The sequence below is a fragment of the Meles meles genome, chromosome 6 (genome assembly GCF_922984935.1).
Source record: "Meles meles chromosome 6, mMelMel3.1 paternal haplotype, whole genome shotgun sequence".
NCBI classification, from domain to species: Eukaryota; Metazoa; Chordata; class Mammalia; order Carnivora; family Mustelidae; genus Meles; species Meles meles.
The window spans coordinates 39,165,875-39,184,983 of record NC_060071.1 but is presented as its reverse complement, the minus strand read 5'-3'; the positions used below and the strand labels follow the sequence as shown (position 1 = coordinate 39,184,983).

At 34.2% G+C, this 19,109-nt stretch overlaps 1 protein-coding gene across 3 annotated transcripts in view; it reads right to left on the bottom strand.

Moving 5' to 3' along the window:
• UNC13C (unc-13 homolog C) overlaps window positions 1–19,109 on the bottom strand; it is a 629,711-nt gene that overhangs the window by 243,108 nt on the left and 367,494 nt on the right. For 2 of the 3 annotated variants that reach the window (XM_046009970.1, XM_046009971.1), the window contains exon 19: window positions 15,264–15,392. The exons of the other annotated variant lie outside the window; for it this stretch is intronic. In XM_046009970.1, the coding sequence (XP_045865926.1) occupies window positions 15,264–15,392 (129 nt within the window). The remainder of the gene's footprint in view (window positions 1–15,263; window positions 15,393–19,109) is intronic. 3 annotated transcript variants of the gene reach the window in all.

Genomic DNA, 19,109 nt, shown 5'->3' with positions numbered 1-19,109 from the left:
AACAGAGAACAGAGCCCTGGAAACTCCAGCACTGAAAGGTCTGGTAGGAGAGAAGGGTTGACAAAGAAGTCCAAAAGCAAGGAGCCAGTAAAGTTGGAGAACACCAAATAAAGATGGCAAACACTTATAGAATAAAGTTGTTTCAGGAAAGACAAAGTGGTCAACAGTTACAAAAGCTACTGAGAGGTTGAGTAAAATGAGGCAAGAGAACAGATCATTTGTTTAGGCAAAATCTAAGTAACTCATGATCTAGTTAAGATAGTTACATTAAGGTGGGTAACTGAAGCACAACTGAGGTAGATTTATTTTACCTCTTTTGCTGAGATAATTACACAGTAACTTTGGATTGCCTATTGTGTTTGAATGCTATACTGCATATGAAGAACTCATTGGTGAGCAAGAGAGACAAAATTTCTACTCTAATGGGTTTATAATTTGTTCTACTATATTGTCTCCTCTATGATCTTAATTGTTTTTATTATTTTACTAATGATTCAGTAGTATCACTAACATCTACTTAATTTTCTCTAAAATATGAATATTAAGACTTCTATAAATTCTGGGAAGCTGGGAAAGAGGAGACTAAGCCATGAAATAAAATACAGACTATTAGGCAAGTATAACCTTTAAGCAGATTTCTTACATACCATATTGCTCTCTCACATTTTACCTAGATATTTCCCAAAAAGGAAAAAAAAAAATTAGGAAACAGGAAGGACTCAGGGAAGATGGCAGAGTAGGAGCATCCTAAGCTCTCTCTGACCTAAACACACCAGAGTAACAGCTACATTTATGTCACTAACTCTAAAAATGACCCGAAGACAGGGAGAACAGATGTTCTACACCCAGTAATAGTGAGAGAACCATACTGAAAAAAGAGGGTCAGGGACTCAGCTGGGAAAAAAACAAAACAAAACCTCAGAATGACTAATCACAAATGGGAGAAACACTACAAGCAAGTGGAAGTGAAGGGATCAGAACACAAACAGGTATGCCTGGCACTGGGGACCCCCACTGGGAAGATGAGTCCCCATTACAGCTACCTTTGAAAACCAGTGGGAAGTAAACTAAAGGAACTTTAAAATTTGGGAGATTGTGATAGAGGGCACCACTGAACCTTTTCTACACAAGGCCACTATTTTCAAGACCATGTGATGTAGCTGTCATATCTAATGCATGGAAACACAGACAGTTAGACAAAAGAAGAGACAGAGAAATATGTCCTGAATGAAACAAGACAAAATCATAGTAAATGAGCTAAATCAAATAAAAATAAGCAATATCCCTGACAAGAATTCAAAGTAATTGTCATATAGATACTCATTGGACTTGAGAAAACAATGAATGAACTCTTTGAGAACTTCAAGGAAGAGATTGAAAACAAAAAAAGAACCAATGAGAGCTAAAGAATTCAACAGCTAAGTTAGGAAATACTTTGGAGAAAATAAAGAGATTTGAAGATACAGTAGAAAGAAATAGTGATCTGGAAGACAGAGCAATGAAAAGCAAACAAGCTGAACAGTGAAGAGTAAACATAAGAATAAAGGTGAATAGATTAAGGACACTCAGTGACATTAAGGGCAATAGTATTACATTATAAGGATCCAAAAGGAGGGGAGAGAAAGAAGGAGGGGCAGAAAATTTATTTGAAGAAATAATAGCTGAAAACTTTCCTAATCAGGGAAAGAAAACAGACATCTAGGTTCTGAAAGTACAGAGAGATTCTAGTAAGATTCACCAAGGTGATCTATGCCAAGACACATAAGAATTAAAGTAGAAAAATGCAATGATAAAGAGAGAATTTTTAAAGCAGCAATTAAAAAAAAAAATCAACAAAAAACCCAACATTAACATATAAGGGAAAGCCCATAAGGTAATCAACTCATTTTTCAGAATAAATTCTAGAGGCCCAAAGGGAGTGGCATGATATTTTCAAAGTGCTGAATGGAAAAAAAATCAACAACCTTGAATACCTAGCAAGATTATTACTCAGAACATTAGAGATGAGGAGTTTCTCAAGAAATAAAAGCTAAAGGAGTTTTTCACTGCTAAACGAGCCTTACAAGAAATGTTAAATTACTTAAGGGGGGGGGGGGGCATTACTAGAAATAAAATTATGAAAAAAAAATTACACAGGTAGAAGCAAACCTATAATAAAAGTAGTAGATTAATCACTTATAAAGCCAATATGGTGGCACCTGGGTGGCTTGGTCAGTTAAGCATCCAACTTTTGATTTTGGCTCAGGTCATGATCTCAGAGTTGTGAGATTGAACCTGGCATCAGGCTCTGTGTTCAACAGGTAGTCTGCGTGAGAATCCCTCTTGCCCTCCCTCAGCCCCTCTCCCCATCTGTGTGCCCTCTTTCTAATAAATGAATAAATCTCAAAAATAAAATAAAATAAAGCCAGTATGGAGGTTAAAACACAAAACTAGTAAAATCAATTTCAACAAAAATTAGTGAAGGATAAACAAAATAAAAATATATAAAATATGACATCATGTACATAAAACACAGAGGGGGAAGTAAAAATATAGTGATTTCAGAATGTTTTAGAATTTAAGTAACCATAAACTTAATAGACTGCTATACACATAAGATGCTATATATGAACCTAATGTAACCACAAATGAAAAACCTTAGAAAGATACAAAGAAAAAAAAAAGAGAGAAAGTAATCCAAGTATATTACTAAAAAAAGGCATCAAATCATAAGGGAAGAAAGCAAGAAAAGAAGGAAGGAATAAGGGAGAACTATAAAAAATAACCAGAAAACAAATGACAAAATGGCAATAAATACATTTCTGTTAATAACTGTTTTAAATATAAATGGACTAAATGCTTCAATCAAAAAACAAAGGATGATTGGAGGAATTAAAAGAAAATAAAAAGACCTATTTATATTCTGCCTACAACACTCACCTTAGACCCAAGGCACATATGGACTGAAAATGAAGGGTTTGAAAAAAGATATACCCTGAACATGGACATGGGAAAAAGAAGAAAAAAGAAAAGGAAAGGAAAAAGCTTAGGGTTGTAAACTTATATTATACAAAATAGACTTTAAAACAAAGACTATAACAAGAGACAAAGGTGAGCATAACATAATGATAAAGGGATCAGTCCAACAATTGTAAACATCTATGCACCCAATATTAGAGCAACAAAGCAAGGCAATATTGAAGGGAGAAAGTGAAAGTAAATACAATAATAGTAGGGGACTTTAATATCCCATTTATATCAATAGATAGATCATCCAGACAGAAAATCAACAAGGAAACAGTGGCTTTGAGTGACATATTAGACAAGACAGAACTAAGAGGTATATACTGAATATCCATTCAAAAGTAGAATATACCGACTTTTCAAGTACACATGGAATATTCTCTACCACAGATCACTTAAAGCTGCAAAAATAAGTCTCAGTAAAGTCAATATGATTGATACAAAATCAAGAATTTTTTTCTGATTACAACAGCATGGAACTAGAAATAAATTTTAAGAAAAAGCTAGGAAAAACACTGACACATGGGGGCTTAACAACATGCTACTAGACAACTAATGGGTTAAACGAAGAAACCAAAGAAGAAATCAAAAAAATACATGGAGACAAAGGAAAATGGAAACACATTGGTCCATATCTTTGAGATGAAGCAAAAATGGTTCTAAGAGAGCACAACATAGTCAGGATTACATAGCTCCAATGATTTATATCAAACATTTGATGAAGAGTTAATATTATTTCTTCTCAAATTATTATTCTCAAACTATTCCAAAAAAAAATAGAAGAGGAAGGCAAATGTCCAAATTCATTTGAGGCCAGCATTACCCTGATACCAAAACCAAACAAAGACACTACAAAGAAAGAAAAAAAGAAAGAAAACTACAGTCCAACTTCTCTGATGAATATAGAAGCAAAAATCCTCAAAAACATATTAGCAAACCAAATCCAACAATATATTTAAAAAATCATTCACCAAAACCAAGTGGAATTTATTCCTGGGATGCAAAAGTGGTTTAATATTTGCATATCAGTGTAATATAACACATTAATAAGATGAATAATTTAAAAAGGTATAATCATCTCAAGAGATGCACAAAAACATTTGATAAGATACAACATTCATTCATGGAAAAACTCTCAACAAAGTAGATTTAGGAGTACATATATCAAGATAATAAAGGCCATATATGAAAAACCCAGAGCCAATATCATACTCCATAGTGAAAAAATGAAAGCTTTTCCTCTAAAATCAGGAATAAGACAAACATGTTCACTCTTACCACTTTTATTCAACACAGTACTGGAAGTCCTAGCTGCAGCAATCAGACAAGAAAAATAAATAAAAGGCATCAAAATTGATAGCGAAGAAAAAATTTTCATTATTTTCAGATGACATGATACTGTATAAAGAAAGCCCTAGAGACTCCACCAAAAAACTATAAGAAATGGTAAATGAATTCAGTAAAGTTTCAGGATACACAACCAATATACAGAAATCGGATGGTTTCTATACACTAATAATAAAGTAGCAAAAATAGAAATTAAGAGAACAATCTCATTTATAATTGTCCCCCCAAAATAAAACACTAGGGATAAATATAACCATGGAGGTGAAAGACCTATACTCTATAAAGTATAAGACAGTGAGAGAAATTGAAGATGACACATATTTAAAGATATTCCACGTTCATATTGTTAAAATGTCCATACTCAAAGCAATCTTTAAATTTAATGCAAACCCTATCTAAATAACAATAGCATTTTTCACAGAACTAGAACAAATAATATCAAAATTTGTATAGAACCACAAGAGACCTGAAATAGTAAAGGATCTTAAGAAAAAAGAATAAAGCTGGAAGTATCACAATTCCAGAGTTTAGGATATGCAAAAAAGCTATAGTAATCAACATAATATAGTCTTGGCACACAGACACATAGATCAATGGAACTGGATAGAGAGCCCCAAAATAAACACACATTTATGGTCAATTTATGAAAAAGGAGGAAAGAATTCAAAATAGGGAAAAGACAGTCTCTTCAGTAAATGGTGATGGAAAAACCAGACAATTACATGCAAAAGAATGAAATTGGACCACTTTCTTAGACTGTTAAGAAAATAAAATCAAAATGAATTAAAGACCTACATGTGAGACTTGAAAACATAAAACTCCTCAAATAAAACATTGACAGTAATCTCGTGAACATCAGCCTCAACAACATATTTATGGATATGTCTCCTGAGGCAAGGGAAACAAAAGCAAAAAATAAACTAGCACCAAAATAAAAAGCTTTTTTACAATGAAGGAAACCATCTACAAAACAAAAAGTTAACAAACTGAATGGGAGAAGATATTTGCAAATGACATATCTGATAAGGGGTTAATATCCAAAATACATGAGGAGCTTATAAACCTAACACTTAAAGAACATAAAAATCTAATTAAAAAATGGGCAAGGATCTAAGTAGTCATTTTTCCAAAGAAGATATACAGATGGCTAACAGACACATGACATCACTGATCATCAGAGAAATGCAAATCAAAAGCACAATGAGATACCACCGTACACTAGTGACAATGGTTAACATCAAAAAGACAAGAAATAACAAGTGTTGATGAGGCTGTGAAGAAAAGGGAACCCCTGTGAACTTGGTTTGTCTTTGTAGGAATAGAAATTGGGGCAACCACTGTGGAAAACAGTATGGGGGTTCCTCAAAAAATCAAAATGATCAGTAATTCCACTATTGCATATTTATGCCCTGCAAATTAAAAACACTACTTTGAAAAGAAATATGTACTCCTGTGTTTATTGTAGATTTACTTACAATAGATAAGATATGAAAGCAATACAAACATCCACTGATAAAAGAATAGATAAAGATGATGCAGTACATATATTTGGTGGAATAATCACGAAAAATGAATGATGTCTTGTCATTTTTGACATGGATGTTCCTAGAGGACATTAGGTTAAGTATAGTCAGAGAGAGAAAGACAAATACCATATGATTTTATTTATATGTCATATCTAAACAAAACAAAGCCAACAGAAAGACTTAAATGCACAGAACAAAATGGTTGTTGCCAGAGGGGAGGTGGGTGGGGGGATAGGCAAAATAAAGGCTATTATTTTATATATATTATAAATATATATAAATTATATATAATTATTATGTAATTATATTTAAATTATATATAAATATATAATAAATATATTAATATATACTTCTTAATATATATTAACATATTATATATATTAAGAAGTATAAATTTCCAGTTATAAAATAAGTCACAGAAAAGAAAGCATAGCATGGGGAATATAGTCAATAATATTGTAATAATATTTTATGGTGGTAGATGGTGAGTACACTTACTGTTCTGAGCACTGAATAATATACTGAATTGTTGAATTGAATGTTGTATACCTGAAACTAATATAGGACTGTATGTTAATTATACATACATATACACGTACATACATACAGACCTACAATTTGTGCTTTGGAGTTTTATGAAGTCTTTCTTATCCTGCACTAGAAAGGTATTCTCCTATACTACCATTAATTTTACTACTTATACTCACCTCTTTCATTCTTTTGAATTTACACTGTATATAGTGTTAGGCAAGAATCCAGCTCTTTTTTTCCCTTATCTCCATATGATGGGGTTCCATATAATTTTCTTAACACTCTATACTAAACTATTGTTCCTTTCCCTAATAATATGTGCACAATTTCTGGTGTAAAAAATTCCTGGTTTTGTACTTGTTTAATGAGATTTGTTCTGATATGAACCATTAGCTCAGGTAGATTCTGTTAGTTTTTGTATGTATATAGTCATATCATCATATAAATTATAAAAGTTTTTTTCTTTCCCTTTCTAATACTTATTCTATTTCTTCAAATATTACATTATATAACAGTATTAATAGGATAATTATATTTCTGAAATTATATTTCTGAATTATATTTCTTAAACTTCATCTGTTTAACTTTAAATGTTAGCCATAAATATTTTTTAATGTAACTTTAACCAAATTAAAAAAAAAATTATGTTCCATCCTAGTTTTCTGAGTTTCTTTTTTAATCATAAGGAGGCATCAAATTTCAACATATTTTTTATACTTATGTTGAATAAATATATATCTTTCTTTTAGTTAAGTACTAAAGTGAATTATAATATCTATGAATATAAATATTTATTGATTTTTCTAATGTTGAACCATCCTTGCATTTCTGGTATAAAATTCTTGGTTCACTTATATTTTAAATATGTCATTTGATAGTTTATTTTGAAAATGTTTCATCAGTGTTTATGAAACACTATGGATTTATTACTTTCTTTGCATTCATTGTCATAATCCATTTTTAGAATCAAGACTTTCCTAGTTTCACTGATACAATATACTCTTTGGTTATTTTAGAATTTTTATTTTTGTTTTCAAAAGATTTCATTTGTGACTTTTAATTTTACTTTGTTAGAAAAACTGAAATACACATTGATGAAAACAAAGGGCTAATAATGTCTTAGGCTTTGAATTTTCAAGCTTCTTCTTCATCAATACATTAGTCAATACACCTCTCATTTTGAGCAATTTTTTATAAGAACTTATGTATCACTTATGAAGCTGGTATTTAAGAAGAAATTTCATATTCATAAGCTTTTTCCTACACATTTTACAACAAACTTTAAAAGAGAATTAAATTTTAAATATGTCTGTATTTACTTAGATTCAGTGCTAATACAATAATCTCGTGAGGTAGCAAAAAGTTACTTTATGTGCAGAATGAACACCATTCCCTAAACTAATGTTACTGATTGCAAAAGAAAGCCCATTGCTTTAAAATAATAATAATAATAATAATCACCATAATCATCATCATCAAAAAGCTTAAGTCAGGGATACTTTCTAGCCAGTACCTTAATAATCACTATTTAAATAATATCTCAAAAGTTAAAGAATTGAATTTGTAAAGAATCTGTAATTTTCAAAATCATATCTTATTTTTAACTTTCCTTTTATTACCGAGTTATTTAGAATTAGCTAGAACAAAAACAAAAGCAAAGGAACAAAACTAGATAACTAAAGCAACTGCTTTGGCTAAACTAATTGGAGAAGTACACACCTGTGGCTCAAGGTTAGACTTTTCAAAATTTGATACCTTAAAGTTCATGTAAGTTGCCAGTTTAAAATATTCTTGGAGGGTATTTTCTGTCCCAAGATCTTTTCAGAAGATAACTTGTTCAAGTTTTAAACAAACAGCAGGATACTTATCACATGCTACATACATACAAACAGATGTTTTTGTATGGAATTTCCATTAAATACGTATTTGCTGATTTCCGTTACTCCATATGATACACAGTGTTATGTGCTATAAATTCAATACTAAATAAGAGAGTTTTGTTCTCGTTAAACTCAGCATGTACTATGGGAGTTAGACAAGTAAAAGGGCATTTTAACACATGTGGGAGAAAAAGGGCATGCTTTTGATCACATGGTACTAAATGGCTTACAATGAGATTTACATTATTTCTAGAAAAACTGGGAAAGAAGAGGAAAGAAGGACCTGCTGCCATTTTTAAGACCACAGACTGGAAGTTGCAAACATAGTTTCTACCACAGAAATATTCATTGTGTATTATTTGTAAAAGTGCAATGTTAAAATTGATATGTACGTTGTGATACATTTATATGATAGGTAGCTGTAAAAAAAAAAACGAAAAACAAAAACCCAAAAAACCTGAACAAACAAAAAAACCCCAAGAAACTGTTCCTAAACATATCAGCATAGATAATTCTCAGAAAGTAATACTTAACTTTAAAAACTGCAGAATTCCTACCAAATAACATTTAGGCAATCTGGCTCTGAAGTTAGCACGTGTTACTATACAATTGCTCTGCATATTCATAGAACGTAGTACATGAGAGACTGGTTGAGATATAGATGGTACCACAGATAGATAATAGACATGTATATTAATTGTACAGAAAATGAATCAGAAAGCTAATATCAAATTCGTAACAGAGATTGCCTGAGAAGCAAGAGGCAGGGTAATTTGATTTGGGAGGGAAACGAAACTCTAGGCATATATATATGTGTGTATATATATACACGTATATATGTATATGTGTGTATATATATACATGTATATATATATATATATATACACACACACACACACTTTTTCTCATCAATTTATAGTAGGATTATGTCCCAATGAACCCATCATAAATTGAAAATGCTGTAAGTCAAAAATGCACTTGATAAACCCAACCAGCCGTACATCTCATCTTAGTGTAGCCTATCTTAAATACACTCAAAATACTTATATTAGCCTCCAGTGAGTCTAGAGCATCTAACACAAAGACTATCTTATAATAAAGAATTGAAGATCTCAAGAAATGTATCGAATAATGTCCTGGAAGTGAAAAACAGAATGGGTATGTGGGTACAGAACAGCTGAATCAGATGTTTACCCTTTTGATCGTGGGGGTGAAGTTGCTATGGCTTACTCTCACTACCCAACATCATGGGAAAGGATGATACCACATGCCAGTAGTTCACAAAAAGATCAAAATTCAAAATTTCAAGTATGGTTTCTCCTGAATGCCTATCACTTTCCCTTCAGTGTAAAGTCAAGAAATCGTAAGGTGGACCATCCTAAGTTGGAGACCATCTGTATGTGATTTTCCATAAATAGGTAGCTACGTAGTAGGTGGGAGGTAGGCAGGCAGGCAGTCAAGCAGGTGGCTGTTCATTCAGCACTATCACATATCAGGCACTAATGTAAGTGTAAACTCACTGCAGGGAACAGATGATAGTTTTCTAAAATAAAATATAAATAGTTCAATCAGACTTGACAAGTGTTTTTTTCAGACTTGAGAATTTTTGGCCTATCCTTTCCTAGAAGAACATCTATATAAAAAGACAATCTGTGGAGGGCACGCATTGCATGGAGCACTGGGTGTGGTGCATAAACAATGAATTTGGGACACGGAAAAGAAATAAAATAACATAAATGAAAAAATAAAAAGACAATCTGTAATCTGAAGTTTGCCTTAGGAGCATGGAATAGAAAGGGAAATTAACTTAATGATCTTAATAATCATATCATCAAGCAAGAAAACATCCATTTTATTGAAGTCCACATAAGGAGGCACTCTATTTATAGGATGGGTAGAACAGACTCTTTAAAACTCCAAACATCAAATTTAAACAGAAAAACATTCACCTGAGTATATTAAAATTGAGAATGTCTCTTAAGTGTACACCATGGCAAAGATAGAGATCACAGTTTGTGAAAAATCTTTGCAATGTCGAAAGCTGACAAAGGACTAAGAAACTCAAGAATATTAACCAAGAAAAGTTCTATTTTTAAAAATAGGCACAAGATATAAACAGGTAATTTATAAAAACAGTCACTCAAAAAACTAATATAGTTATGAGAGGATTCTTAAACTCATTATTAATTAAATAAATATTAATAATATTAATATTATTAAATATTAATATTAAAGAACATTGGGTGAGTTTATCGATTATCTCATGTGTCTTTATGTAGGCGATCAATCACCTATGTCCACAGGGCCACACTGGAGTTCTTAGTTCTGCTAAACTCAAGGACAAACAGAGCTAGGTGACTCAGCCAAGGTGAAGGCTGTTCCTTGAGTGTGCAGCTACTTTGACTTTTCTCTTAAACCTATTTTCCATTTTTATTCCAAGCACTGCTTTTACATGATTCTTCAAAAACCCCTTTGGAGAAAGTATGCTTCCACATTTAAATAATCAGAATTATACTGTGTCTAACAACTCTGAAATTCTTGGTTTTTTAGTTTCCGGCATTACTTCATCTAAAGAGAACTCAGATAAAAGAGAAGTAACATGAATATTAAAAATACATCTTGACGAAGAAACTAGGACATGAAGAGACTCAGTAGTGCATCCAAGGCTACAAAAATAATAATCAGGAAAGCCAGGATCTGAACTCAAGGGTTCTGACATCAGAGACCATGTTCTTGATCACAGATTTTGAAGTGGAGTCATTGAAAGAGACTCTAAATTGCTAACATAATGCTCTTTTTACAAATTTTGTTTTTTATTAATTTATTATTTTATCAACCCTACTCTTTGTCAGGCACAGCATTGAACACTGGGGCTACAAAGATGAAACTCACAGCTTAGTGGAGAAGACAGGATAAGCAGCTATTATACTATTTTGTGCCTACTCAATTCAGCACGATAAGTGCCCTGGTGAGAACATGTCAGGGTATTATGAGACCAGAGAGCAGGAACACCTAATTTAGCTAGGAAAGGCCCTAAAAACTTTCTGAAGAAACAGGCAGATGAGCTAGTTAGCCATGAAGGAGGTTGGGGAAAGTGAAACAAATCCAGGCAAGTAAAGACAACGCAGATGAAGGCATCAAGGAGTTAGTGCTTTGAATCATAGAATGCATGATGAAACGGAGGCTGAAATAAGGAGAGGATAATGGCAAACTGAATTTAATCCCATAAGCGAATGGGATTATAGAGTTAAAGATAGGCGAGTCACAAAAACCTGGATATATTTTAAGTAGAGTTTGGGTAGCAGGTTAGAAACCGATTTGAAGGTCTATTAGGCAAAATAAGCTTAGTTGTGCTGTGGTAACAAATAAATCTACAAATCTCAATGAGCCAGTGCAATAATGGATTATTTCTTAAATATCCAAGGCTGGAGAGCCCTCTTCCACCTGGTAGCTATACCATCTAGAGTGTGTGTACTTCGAGGTTACTGCAGCAGAGGAGAAAGGGCTGCAGGATATTATGGGATCTTTTCAAGCACTGAAACTGGATGTGGTATTCATTCATTTCTCCCATATTTCATCTTCCAGGACCCTGCAGCATGACCCAGCACAGCTCAAGAGGCTTTAGGCAAGCACTTGAGTGTCTACTATAGAATAGAGCACTCATTTCTCTTATGATAGACTATCTCTCATGATAGACCAAATATACCTATAAATTGTTATTGTATTGTGTGAGAAGAATTATTGTTTGTTCATTTATTCAACTCATTCAACAAAGGCTTTCTTGAGCACTTACTATGATCCAGGCATTCACATAAATATCGAGGGGTCTAACACTATTCCTGTGGGTAAACTCTTACTTAACTCTCCATTTCCACGATGATATACACAAAGGACAGAGTAACAGAGTTAATGGAGTGGAAGGTGTAATATGGGCCAGATTCTGCATGTTATAGGCAATCGTGAGGACTCTGAATTTGATTGAAAGGAAGGGACTTTAGAACATTCTGTGCAACAGAGGGATATGATCCGACTTACTTTTTAAAGGATCATTCTTGCTGCTCTACTGAGAATAGACATAGAATGGTAGGGTGCAAGCACTGATCTCTATTAAGAAACTATGGAGTAATCCAAGTGAGCAATGGTGGTGGCTCAGATAAGGATGGAAGCATGGAGCTGGTGAAAAGCGGTCAGATTCTGGAAGTATTATGAAGATAAGGTATTTCGTTTGAAGATAAAGTCATCGGAATTACAGCACAATTTAGATATGTGGTGTGAGGAATAAATGTCTTGCACTCCCAAGAGAAGAACACTGCAGTCCACTGAGGGGAGATGAACCTTTATCATTAAAACTTTTTAAAGATGGTTTCAGAAGGGCTCTAGAGAGAATTAGTTTCCTAAATTATTCAGATCCAATAGATGCTTCCTTTAGAATTTCAAATGATAATGTTATTTATGGAAAGGTCTTTTTCTTAGATGGAAAGTTTAGCTCCAAATACTCCATTTTCCCATACTCACAGGATTTCTTGTACAATCTGTATAGATCTCTCTACCTAAGAAGAAAACTAACTGGTTGGCAAACTACATAAATGTCTTTGTTTTTAAAGCCAAGTCGGCAAATATTAAGCTAAACTTGATTCATTTTGATGTGACACCTTATTTGCTTTCTGTTAGGGACATGTTTGCTTTCTGGGACCTGCCCATATTTATATATCTTTTATAAAAATAAAACTCTTCATGCTGTTTATTAATTAGTAGGAGGAGGAGAGTAGAAAGACAGTAAATAAGGTACACCACGTTAGTGATTCGGTTCATCCACTGGGTGCGAATTAGTAGAACAGCAGGTCATATTTAAATTGAATTTGATGAAGGCAGAGAATGGGGAAACATTGAGGTGTACATGACAAATAAATGCATGGATATAAAACAGGATGGCCAATTCATGAAAATAACAGATTTTAGAGCTCATAAGAGGGGACAGTGGATTTGGAGTTATAAGGAGTAAGAAATTGAGGCCAACAACATTTGGTAAGATTGATTACGGTGTTACGTATCAATAACATACCTGCTATAACAGTAAGTTTCAATTTTAACTTTTAGTTAAAATAAAGACAGAGAGGATGCCTGGGTGGCTCAGTTGGTTAAGCAACTGCCTCCGGCTCAGGTCATGATCCTGGAGTCCCAGGATGGAGTCCCACACAGGACACCCCACACAGGACGCCCCACTCAGTGGGGTGTCTGCTTCTTCCTCTTATCCTCCCTCCTCTCATGCTCTTTCTCTCACCCTCTCTCTTAAATAAATAAAATCTTTAAAAAATAAAAAAATAATAAAAAATAAAGACAATGAGGTTGAAAATGTAAAAGAACTGAAGAGCCTTACGGGAGGAAGTTTGTAGACAATGGACAAAGGAAGCCATTAGTAAAATCACCCAATGGAAAAGCACAGTTGAGAGACAATTTGATCATTAGAAATCCAAGAGAACTAAGTTTCTAAACTATAGCACATCTAGCAGGAATAATAAGCTAAAGCTATGAACGATTATGTGGTTATACATTGCTTTCTTATGAAATGATAAACTCCATTTAAGTTTTTTCTCCTACTAAGCTTAGTTAGTCAGAAAGTTTTAATACCCAGCTTGAAACCTAGCTTAAAAGACACTCACTTGCTTTCATCCACTGTGTACTATCTAGATTCAGCCCCACCTTAAGTAACCAAGAAGTTCCAGAGGCAATTGTGAAGTTTTCAATATCAAATGGAGTGACTGCTTTCTTCAGGAAAGTGGATAGGCAATAAATACATATTAAGAAGCCATCCCCAAACACTAGAAGTGTTTGACATGATAGAAATGCATAAAATCATAATGTGTATTAGAAAACTTGAATGTCGTAAACAACGTATCACATATAAAGAGGGAAGTAATGTTTATGAAATCACATAACCAACAAAGGATTTGTATTCAGAATCTATTTTAGAATTTGTTTACAACTTAATAAATAAAAGACAAACCCACAGAAAAAATCAGCAGAGGATTAATAGGCAATTCACAGAAAATAAAACTGAGGTGTTTATTGTGCATATTGTGAAAATATGTTCAAATGGACTAATATGAGTATTTATCTCCGAAGGAAGAGAGGGGAGGAAAATTCCATTTGGAAAAGGCACAAAGGGGAAGGTTGCTTTGTGTGTAACATTTATTGCCTTCAGACAACAAAAACAGAGCAAATATTACTAAATGCTAACATTTGGTGATATTGGTGGCAATCATATGTAAGTTTGGCTTGCTTTATTTTCTTGTGTATTTTTGAAATATTCTTTAATAATAAATTTACATTTATGATGATTTTAACATCCATTATATAAATATTTCCACATTTGTCACTTTTATGGGGTAATATGATAAGTAAAGCAGTTATGACTTAGGGGAAGAACATAAGAGTCGAGCTGGAGTCCTAAATTCTAGTCCTAAATCTGCCACTTAACCACTGTGTGACCCTAAGCAAATCACTTAATTGTTCTGAAACTGATTCCTCATCTAAAAAACTGAAAAACAAAACAAAAAGAAAACCAGTGTCTACCTCTACTACATAAAGTTATTTTTTTTTTTAAAGATTTATTTATTTGACAGAGAGAGATCACGAGTAAGCAGAGAGGCAGGCAGAGAGAGAGGAGGAAGCAGGCTCCCTGCTGAGCAGAGAGCCCGATGTGGGGCTCGATCCCAGGACCCTGAGATCATGACCCGAGCTGAAGGCAGAGGCTTAACCCACTGAGCCACCCAGGTGCCCCCATAAAGTTATTTTTTAAACAGTGAATTATTTCATGTAAATGAAAATGATGTTCATATGTGAAGAAAAGATATTGGGACTTCTCAAAACCCACACTTAATGTGAAATTAATTGAACATATTTTCCCATTTAGTGTCATTCTACACTTACAGAAACATACATTAGAAACAGAAAGGAAACATGTATCTTTTCTTACCGGGTCTATTAGCTGAGAATAGAGTTCATGGCAATTGTCAAAAATATATTTGTACGTAGAATCCAGGCATGCTCTAACACAGTCCTTCACCACCATGCTGGCCTTTGGGGGGCTTTGCAACTCCAGAACCTGACAGACAAATTTTTTCTTTAAGTTCAAAAATAGAAGATTGCAATCCAGTATAAACAACTTAACCTCAATAACTGTTTTTAGTTGATTTTTCTATGTTCAGGAAAAATGTGGTCTTAGCAATGTTTTAAATGTGTAAATATTTACTTTAACTTCCTGATACAATTCAGTGAAAATGATCACAGTTGTAAATATTCAGCTAGATACTCTTAGAGCAACTAATCACACTACTCATCCACCTATAATTTGCAATAATTCAATAATTATTTATCACCTACTGTATGCGTGACAATGGTTGTGTTGCAATGAAACAAAAGAAATAAAAATCCCTTTCCTCAAGGAGCTAAATTCTAGTAGATAACAAAATTAATCAAGAAAATATATGATGCACACTGAAAAGAAAAATAAAGCAGAGAAGAGGGGATAGAAAGTGTTTCAGTGGAATAGAATTAAAACAGAGGATACAATATTAGGTGAGTTCAGAGAAGTAAAAGGATGGGACTAGGAGGAACATCTGTATCTAGACCATTTTTACAAACCTTAGATTTGAGTAAGGTGGGAAGCAATTTGACATTTCAGCAGAAGAGCAAAATGACCTAACTGAACTATCTTTTAAAAGGTTCCCTTAGGCTGCCTAAGTTGGGCTATGGAAAAAGTAGAGAGACCAGTAATGAGGACAGCAGAATAATTCAGTCAATATAGTGCTTGCACTATGGTGTTAAGCTAGGGGAAATCATGTTTAGAATAAATCATGTTCTGGTTATTTTGGGAAGGAAGAACTAACAGGATCTGCTGACAGACTGGATGATTGGTGTGAGAAAGAAAGCCGTTGGGACCTCATGGTTTCGGACAATGGAGGCGGCTCAACTCAGATGGGCAAAGTCATGCACAGGAAATCAGGAACTCGGTTTCAGACAAGTTAAGAATGAACAGGTTGTTATGCACAGTAGACTTCAAGTAGAAATTTGGGTATATTAGTCTAGACTCATGGAGATGTCTGGGGCTGGAGATACAAATTTAGAAATTATTAGCTTAAAGAATTTAAAGAAACAGGACCAGATGAGTATGTATATAAAAGAGAAGCCTAAGAAAAAAAAAAATCGTGGATAATCTAGCCATTGGGCAAATGAGAAAGAACAAAGCAGTGGAAACTGGGAAAAAGCAGCCAATGAGATAGGAGGAAAACTAAGCAAGAAGAAAAATCTAGGGAAGAAAGGGTTTCCTGGAGGAAAGATTGATGACATATATTGATACTGAACATTGTAGGATAAGGATCAATAACTGACCACTAGATTTGACAATGGTCCTTAGTAATTTTGACAAGATAATTTTTGGTGAAATGGTGGAGTAGGAGTCTGATTGGAGTGAGTTCAAAAATAAGGGTGATTTTGAAGATTTAATACTGTTAAAATTTCAGTTCTCTCCATATTAATCTATAGATTTAATCCAATCCCAAACAACATCCCAACAAGAACTAATACCAACGAAGCATTCTGAAAAAGAAGAAAAAATGTGTAGGACTCACAGTATCTGACTTTAAGACTTGCTATTAGGCTACAGTAATCATGACAATATGGTAAAGGTGAAAGTATAGACAACTGAACAGTATAGAGTCCAGAAATAGACTCAAACAAAACGGACAATTTTTTATAATGATGCAAAGGCAATCAATGCATAAAGGATAATACTTTAAATAAATGGTGTTAGAATGATTGAACATGTGGTATGCAAAAAAAGGACACCGTACCTTGTATCACATTTAAGGAAAAAAAAAAAACTCTCAAAACACAAGACTAAACATACAGGGTAAAATAAAACTTTTAGGAGACACATAGTGAAATCTCTTGATTTAATTTAGCCAGGTGCACTACCTGTAAATCAAAAAATTGACAAAGTAAACTTCATCAAAATCAAACACTTTTTTGCTGTACAAAAGGTGCTGTTAGAGAATGAAAAGACAAAGCAGGCAGGAAGACAATTCTAGCAAATAAAATACCTAAAAAAGTCTTGTATCCAGACTATATAAAGGACTCTTTTTTTGAAGTTTTTTTAAAAATTATTTTTCGTAATCTCTAAACATGGGGATTGAACTCATGACACCAGAGATCAAGAGTGGCATGCTTTTCCAACTGAGCCAGCTGGGGACCCCAAAGAACTCTTAATACTCAAAACCAAAACAAACAGAAACAAACCAAAGAAACCCAAACAAAACACTAATAGAAATGAGCAAACTATTCAACAGACTGTTCATAAATGAAATTCAGATGGCAAACCAGCCCAAGAAATGATCAACATTATTAATAGAGAAATAAAATTAAGACAGTAAGATACAGCTTCACTATCAGAATGGCTAAAAAATAGTAATAGTAATCACAACCACAGAAAATACCAAGACCTTCACCAGAAGATGTAGAGCAACTAGAATTCCCATGCACTGCTGCTAGGAATGCAAAACTGTACAAATGCTCTGAAAAAACAATTTGTCATTTCTCATAAAGTTAATCATACATTTATGAGATGACCCAGGAACCTTGCTTCAATGCAAGCGAAAGCTTCTGTTTACACTAGTAACATGTACATAATTTTTTTTTTAAGATTTTATTTATTTGACAGAGAGAGAGAGATCACAAGTAGGCAGAGAGGCAGGCAGAGAGAGAGGAGGAAGCAGACTCCCCAACGAGCAGAGAGCCCGATGCGGGGCTCGATCCCAGGACCCTGAGATCATGACCTGAGCCGAAGGCAGAGGCCTAACCCACTGAGCCACCCAGGCGTCCCTGTACATAAATATTTTTAACAGTCTTATTTATAACCCAAACTAGGAACAACTCAAATGCCTGTAGTGTATACGTAACCAAGGATTTCTACTCAGCAATCAAAAGGAATAAACAGCTGCTACACTCAACAAGATGGATGAAAAGCCAGTGTGTCATGCTGTGTAGCAGAGAATTTTATTTACATGATGTTTTGGAAAAGGCAGAACTATAGGGAGACAATAGATGGCCTGGGATGAGGGGTTGAGTGTAAACGGGCAGCCTGAGGGAATTCCAGAGGACTATGGGACTGTTTTATACATTGACTGGAGCGGAGGTTATACACCCCCACCAGAACTCATAGATCCGTACAACGGGAAGGAATTTTACTGTCTCTAATGAGAGAGGAAAATGGGAGGTCGAAATTCACTCAAAAGATACTGGAAGTATCAAAAGATACTGGAAGATTAGAAGATTAGAAACTGGGAAGCCAACAAAGAGGGTGATTTTGAGGAGTTTGGGTATTACAGGAAAAGAGGAATTAAGGTAAAGCAGCTGGAGAAGGAAGTGGAGTCAATCACTGAAGAGAGTGGGGAGGACTGACACACCAAGGCTTCAGAGCTCGAGAGGGGATGAAATCGATTGCACAGGTGGAAGAGATGGCCTTTCCTAGGAGAACAGACAGCTAATCAATAGTCATAAAAAAAGAAGGAAGAGTAGATGCACACGGATGCAGGTGTGTAGAGAGATGGGGTGGGTGGGAGGAGCATGTGGTCTGAGCTTGAGGAAGTTCTCCAGACTTTGCTCCTGTTCTTTTGCAGGGAAATAGGAAGCAAGGTCCTCAGCTGGTGGTGACGATGGTAGAGGAGGGTGCTGTCAGTTCGAGACTTTGTTTCCAAACACAAGGCTGGTGACTGAGGAATGGCCGGTGTGTAGCACACGTTAGGCTCCCGCTACCCTCACTCCT